The 7,543-nt window shown below is 47.2% G+C and overlaps 1 protein-coding gene across 3 annotated transcripts in view; it reads left to right on the top strand.

Moving 5' to 3' along the window:
• The first annotated feature begins 325 nt into the window (after nucleotides 1–325).
• CAV1 (caveolin 1, caveolae protein, 22kDa) overlaps nucleotides 326–7,543 on the top strand; it is a 45,027-nt gene continuing 37,809 nt past the window's right edge. Inside the window, exons 1-2 of one of the 3 annotated variants that reach the window (XM_008580971.1) lie at nucleotides 326–633; nucleotides 2,009–2,173. In XM_008580971.1, the coding sequence (XP_008579193.1) occupies nucleotides 604–633; nucleotides 2,009–2,173 (195 nt within the window). In that variant the 5' untranslated portion in view covers nucleotides 326–603. Of the gene's footprint in view, nucleotides 634–1,292; nucleotides 1,308–1,574; nucleotides 1,605–2,008; nucleotides 2,174–7,543 lie in introns of those variants that run through there. The other 2 variants (XM_008580986.1, XM_008580979.1) reach the window with 2 other exon arrangements.

Genomic DNA, 7,543 nt, shown 5'->3' on the forward strand with positions numbered 1-7,543 from the left:
CTTCCTTGTGTTTAGATGTGAAAAGTACCTAAAGGTTACGAGCCATTTTTCAGCCCTTCCTCTGTGAAACGGGGAGACGAATACGTCTCAGGCAGCGATGGAACGTGGGCGATGGGGGAAAAAACTGCTCAGGGCAGGGCAGACTTGACCCTGCAGCCTGAGTTGCCCATACTGGGCATCTCTGCAGGAGCGCCGGCTCCTTCCACCCCTGCCGAGATGATGCATCGCGAAAACATTCGCTCTCCTCCCCAGGACGCCTCTCGGTGGTTCACAGCTGGGAAAGTGTTGCCCCAGGTTTAAAATATCTGCCCCAGCAGCCCAGCGCGGGAGAGGCGCTTTCTCACTCGCCCTTTGCTCCCTGCCGGCGTCCCCGCCCTCCGCCGCCAGAACCTTGGGGATGTGCCTAGACCCGGCGCAGCGCACGTCCCGGCCAACCGCGAGCAGAACAAACCCCTGGCGGGCGGCCAGGAGGCTCCCTCCCTGTCACCGCTCCCCGCACCACCCCCCCACCCCCCCATACAATACAAGATCTTCCTTCCTCGGTTCCCTTAAATCACAGCCCAGAGAAATCTCCTCAGAGCCTTCATCCAGCTACCGGCCAGCATGTCTGGGGGCAAATACGTAGACTCGGAGGTAGGCCTGGGTGGGGGCGCGCCGGGCCGGGCGCGCGTGCGGCGCCGGCTTCTGCTGTCTCCCTGCAAATACCCCGACTTCTTCCCTCGCCCCAGCCCTCTCTCGACCTCGGAGCACTCCTCTGGAGCTGGCACCGCTGAGGAATGGGCCTGGGAGGGGAGGTGAAGAGGAGCCAGGAATGTTTCATGTTTTCCTATTGGGGAGGGGACCAGGGGAGCCCCTGCGCTAGGAGAACGCGGAAAGGGGGTGGTCTTGAAGTTGGGTCTGCGGGACAGAGGACACGTTTTCTGGATGGGTCCGGGGTGCTCCCTGGTCGTGGGACCCCCACGGTCCCTCCTCTGCCCGCTGAAAGGCGGGGGGCTGGAGTGAGGGGTGGAGGGTCATTTACCCGCCATCCTGGGGACAGTCCCCGCGAGCCCTCTCCAGGTACCTGGCCCGGCTGGCGGCGCGCCTTGTTTGCACTTTCCAAAGTTCTTGGGCCATCTCAAGAACTCTTTCTGCATCTTGGCGTCGGGCTGGGGTGCTCCAAGAGGGGTGGGCCTCCCCTCCCCCAACTGCCGCCACCACTTCCAACCACCTCTCCGCGCTCGGGCTCCGCCCGAGGGTGCAGACCTTGTTTTCCCAAACGCAGCCGCGGATCAGTCACCTTCCGGCAGCCTGGGAGTGACCTGAGGGTGGGTCGCGGGAGTTGTGCGGGTGAGATACAGGGTTAGGGAGTCTGGCACATGGCTCGGCCCAGAGATGGGGACATGAGGGATTGTGAGCACCACAGGGGGTGAGGGGAGCCGTGGAGGGATGAAAGGGCAGAGGGAGGGTGGGGGACGCGGGCAGGTGCGAGGGGGATGCGGCCAAGAAGCAACGAAAATGGGGACACTCTATAGGTCGGGAGGTTCCGTGGATCTTGAAGATAGAGCTGGAAGGAATTATGGGGACGGGGGTACATGGGGGCCGGGGACGGGAAAACGGAGCAGGTGAAGCGCTCGGATCGAGGGCGGAATGGCGGAGAGAGGGGCTGGGGAGAAGCCGGGGATGGGCCCCTCCAGTCCGGGGTCTCTGCGGGGCCCCGCGGGGCGGGGGCCGGGGCGGATCGCGCCGCGGGGCTTGTCCTGACCCCTGGCGGCGGGCGGGGGAGGCAGGAGCTCCCGGCCTGGTACCGAGGGGTGTGGTGTCCTCGCTTCAATCCTCTTAAAGAGCTTGCGGCGCGCAGGAGTTTTGTGTGCGCGGAGCCCTGGCTGTCGAAGCGGCTAGTTCGATTTCGAGCTCGAGGTTTCCCCGCCGCCCGGCCGACTGCTGATCGCTTGTTTTTCTTTTCGCATTTTTCTTCCCACCGCCCGCCGCTGCCACCCTCCCCCTCCTGGCCGTGCGCCCTCCGCAGGGACATCTCTACACCGTTCCCATCCGGGAACAGGGCAACATCTACAAACCCAACAACAAGGCCATGGCAGACGAGGTGACCGAGAAGCAAGTGTACGACGCGCACACCAAGGAGATCGACCTGGTCAACCGCGACCCCAAGCATCTCAACGACGAAGTGGTCAAGGTAGGCTGAGGCGGCCAGCGAGGAAGGGACGCTGTCGGGGCCGGGACAGCCCTCCTCTGGAGGCAGCCTGTGCATCCTTCTCTAGCTCTGGCGCACGCACGCCGTTTTCTGGGCTTGATGCGTGGGGGGCTCCCCCGGTCGTCAGAAATGTCATATCTTCCTTACCCCTCCTGCTGGTTAGTTCAGCTGGAATTTAGCTAAAGTGCGTTTTGTAGGAGTTCATAGAACTACACTTTTATTCCGGCCCGTGAACCTTCTGTCCTCAGCAGCTGATGAGCCCACGCACCCTCAGAGGGTGAGATAGTTGCGCTCCCCTCCCAGGTTGAAAGTCTAGCGACGGTTCCCAGTGCACATGGAAGGCAGAAACGTAACAGGGTAAGGTCTTGTGCCAGAGGTGAGAGCCAGATAGAATGGGCATGTTCCCCTAGCTAAAATAATCTGAAGTGATTTTCTTAAAAATAATAAACTGGGTGGAAATGCTTAGGACTAAAGACAAAGACACACACAGGTATATATGAAACATTTTAACTAGAAAAATATGACACATGTGCAACTAAGTGAATTTGCAAAACCAAAAATGATGTGTGCCTCTTGATTTCTCCTATAATCACCTCTGGTTAGGTGTGGAAATTTGCTTCTTTAGTGACTACCTAGGTCTGCCTGCTCTGAGCTAATGGGACATTCAGGCTGGAGTTCCTTTTTATACTTTTAGGATGTACTTGGTAAGATTAAAATTAGATTAATTGACTGGGTTATTGGCCAAACTCAGATCTGACTCAGTGGTCAGTTTTTTATTATCATTATGTTATTCACCTCTGACCCTTTTAGCAAATCTAGTCATAGGAATTTATTGTCTGCACTCATCTGGATTGGGAAATCATGGGCTTGTGCCTTCTCTGGCATCGGGGTTTTTTTGTTTGTTTGTTTTTTTGTTTTGTTTTGTTGAGGGACCAGGAGGGCCAAGGAAAATCCTGGCCTGGAGGATCAGACTGTGAAGACTGGGTTCTACACAAGCCTAGAGCAACCACTGAAGGGGATGAGCAATTTCCACCCACCCCACCTCCTATCTGTGGATGGGAAGAGCTATCCTTCAGAGACTGTTCACATTTGTGAATAATATGTTTCAAAAGGGGGAACAGTTTAATTTGTAGCTGGAAGGAAAACGTAACTGTCAGAATTGACTCTCTTGGCTTGCTGGTGCAGGAAAAAGGAAAATTGGAGCATTCGCAGGGTTTTCTACTAGCCAGATTATGGAATATCTGAAAGCAGCAGCAACAACAAAAGTACCTTATAAACTGAAAATTAGAATTGCTAAACACGGTTTACTACAAACATTACCTTAAAGGGGGAAGGATATATTTGCTCTTTTTTTTTCCCCACTTTTCATATAGCTTTAGACAAGAAGGAGAGTTTCCAGGGACAGAGGCAGATTTCAGAAAGGGCTCACTTCTCCGATCCTCCCTGTTGTTCCACTGCACTGAGTGGGATTCCCTGGAGCAGTGAACCTCCTGGGATGAGTCAGAGAGGCCACTAGCATGGATGTGGGTCTCCACACATAGCATGACTAAGTTGAGAAAGAAAGGCCCCACTGGGAAAAGAGACTTCAACGCAGATGGAAAAAAAGCATAACAGGCCTAGAGGAAATAGCAATTTACAAAACAGCATTTCAAAGAGCAAGTGTGAGGATCCTCACTGGAATTAAAGAAATTAAAAGAAAGAGCTAGAGCAAGCTCCTGCTGGCCTAAAGAAACCAAACCCCGCCTACTTGCTCATAGAACTGTGAGCAAAACAAGAGAGTCAAACAGAAAAATCCACCTAGAGAAGAATTTGGCAATCCCACTACCTCAGATGCCCCACCTACAGAGGACCTCAGAGAACGCCCTGCAGAGGGAGACTAAAGATACAAATGCAAATTATCCCAAAGAGTGCCTGCACATTGGTAGGGCCAGTGAAAGGAGGTCTGTCTATACCTTATGAAGACTCCTATTATATAAAATTTTATCTTTCAGTCCAAGCACAAAAGTAATAATGATAGAAACAGGATGATCCTCTCCCTAGTAACACGACATTAAATAACAAATTCCCTGAAATTTTACTTTCGACAACATAGATTTCTTCGAATAATAAAGACACTCAAAGCTGTCCTGTTAATGCATGGTCACTTAAAACTTCACAAGATGGTAAAGAAACAGTGGTCCGCAGAATCTACTATTTAAAGGTACCCAATCAAGTAAGGAAAGGTCTGTTCTTAAAGCAGCCGCCCTGTGAAAGTTGCTCTGTCCGATACTGTAGTCACTAGCCACTTTCAAGTAATTAATGTTAAATAAAGTTTAAAATTCAGATATCCAGTCACACTAGCCACATTTTGGGTGTTCAATATTTTAGGTTAGTGGCACAGATTTTAGAACATTTTGATGTCATTGGACACCACAGATATAGAATATTTTCATTATCACAGAAATCTCTATTGGACAGGGTTAGACCAGAGTGTTTCCTGCATTTTAAAAATGTCCCCATACCAAGTTCAAAAAAATAACTCTAGATAAAAAAGAAATGAAACCCCAACGTAAAGTGCAAAGAGCAACATGGTGCATGTGCACAGTGTCCTTTCAGTCCCGTAAAACTGCTATTTAGGGAGGGAAAGAAAACTCAGAAGCTGTGTGAGCCATGAATTTATATTCCAGGAAAGTGGCATATTATTACCTATTTCACTAATGATAATGACATAAATTAAAATAGACAATTTAATTCCAATAAAGTTAATTTCATATCTTCCTAAAAATTGGCTAATCCGTATTACGAGATATCTAAATAGACATTTATTCAAAAATATTAAGTAGATTATGAATGCTTTCTTAATTTCCTCAGACCCTTCTTTCTCCCTGTGAGATTTCTATGTCTTTTTCTTATGTTCATATTTTCATTCACATGTGTATTATATACTTATTTGGATTTTCTAGACAAAGAAAATGGCTTCAAATTTATGACTCTGGGGCCGGCCCAGTGGCGCACTGCTGCAGTGCGCCGCTTGGGAGCGTGGCGGCGCTCCCGCCGAGGGTTCGGATCCCACATACAGACCGGCCGCTCACTGGCTGAGCGAGGTGCGGGCACAACACTGAGGGTTGCGATCCGTTGCCGGTCACGAAAAAAGACAAAAAGGAAAAAAATAAATAAATAAAAACAAATTTATGACTCTGATATCACATTAGCCATCAATTAATTTATTTATCAAATTCTTGTGATATGCTAGATTAGATGCTTTCTGCGTAATTCCTGAAATAAATCCTAGCAATCATAAAGATTAGTTACTGAGACAAGATGCATACAGATAAAAAGTTTTAAAAAAAAATACATACATGCACAACCCAACAGTAAGTCACTGCCAAATGACAACTAATGGGCTCCTTTTGTTTTGTTTTTTTTTTCTTTTTGTCTTGACTGCCAGGAAACACACAGATGATTTTAATTTTCATTAACCCATGTTACTTATTTTCTGCCACTATGGTTTTGTATTTTCACTTCCTTTTGTCACTGCCATACTGTTTTGTGTGGTCTCTATTGTAAGCCTTCTTGTCATCACTTTGGAAATAGACCAAATATATACTATCACAAGTCAAAAGTAAGTGGTATTGAATATTGCACAATAGAAAGGGTTTTAAATAGTGAAGTGTTGATATTAAGCATTAGGGAGACACTTCTGTGGATAGGGCAACGGGGTGCAGAGAAGGAAGATGCATTGTAGACAGTTTAATGGAGAAGGGCATGAAGGCAGTAAAATATGAGTTGGGTCACAGAGGACAGATGCAAGTAGCTGAGAAAAGCACAGGAGGGCATTCTGTATGAGCAAAACACGGAGATAGCGATGTCTCACAGGGGGAAGTTTTAGTAGCCCATTTCAATTGGAATTCAGTATTTCATGTGGCAGAGTGGGAGGTGAGAAAGATGAAAAGACTGATCATGGCCAAATGGCAGAGACCTCAATTCAGTACTAATGATGAGTTTGGACTTCATCATGTCAACAGTGGGAGGCCATGGAAGACATCAAATATGGGGATGGCATGATGGAGGTGGACATGGGGGAAGATAACTCTGTTACAAGGATGTGACGATAGGTTGCCAGTCTGGATGAGCAGAAAAGAGTTCAGATGTAATTGCATCATGGTCTGGTTGTGAAATGAGGACAGTGCATAGTGGCACCGGGGATAGAACCATATAAGCACAAGATGACATAATTTTAGAATTGGAAGGGAACATAATAGTTACCTCCAATGGCCTCCAATTCCTCTTTTTTAACATTAAGAGAAATTAAAGGCTAACAAAGTTTAAAATGTTATCCATATTTTCACATAGTGACTGCCCAAAACAGCAAATGTACCATTAAGGCGAAATAGACAAGATTATGTGATTTGTCATGGACTATTGTCATGAGGGAAGAAATGAGTTCAGATGATTCTGAGATTAGCACTGAGACAAATCAGGACATCTGGGAGGAGATCTTTGTTAGAAAATGAAAATACGCATTCATAAATTTCTTTTCTAAAACTCAAATGTAATGATTCTTAAATATGCATGGAAAATTTTCTTTAGCAGTCAAGAAAAGGCATGCATATGCTAGTCACATCAGTTTGGGTTTAGACATGAAGGCCTAATGCCTCTATGATCCCTTTCAACTGGAAAGCATTCTAGAGTAATTGGTGATTAATATTAGCATAATAGTCATTTATAAAATTATGTTTATTCAATATACATATAATCAAAGCACATGATTTAAAAGATCAGATTGTCTCCGAACAGTCGGCACCCTGTTAATATTCTCTTCTCTTGGAATCAATATCGGCTTTGCTTGTTTGTTTAGGAGAGAGCTTCACAAGATGGCAATTGATATTCTGCCACATGAAATCATGCATGGAATCCAGCATCCCCGGCTTGTAAAATAGCATGATGGTCACCTTTGGTGGGAAATTGTTCTCAGATTAAAGAACAAGACTAAAATGGGGGATAGTATTCATTCCTAAGCATCTGAAATGCTTTCAAGTTCAACCAACAAAGATATATATTTTAAATGCTTCTTAAAAGAAAAACCTTCTCCCCACCTCCCCGTTAACTGTGGTCAAAACACATTAAGGAATTAGTTCAACTTTGGTGTTAACTGAATAAAGTTTCATATTATTTATTAAAATTTAAGGCAAGATACACCAAATATCCTTGAATTATGAAAATATTCATGATGGGGCCAGCCCGGTGGCGCACTGGATAAGTGCCCCACTTGGGAAGCACGGCGGCGCTCCCGCCCGAGGGTTCGGATCCCACATACAGACCGGTTCCCGCTCACTGGCTGAGCGAGGCATGGGAGCAACACCGAGGTTTGCA

This window comes from Galeopterus variegatus, unplaced genomic scaffold (genome assembly GCF_000696425.1).
Source record: "Galeopterus variegatus unplaced genomic scaffold, G_variegatus-3.0.2 Scaffold89, whole genome shotgun sequence".
Lineage (NCBI taxonomy): Eukaryota > Metazoa > Chordata > Mammalia > Dermoptera > Cynocephalidae > Galeopterus > Galeopterus variegatus.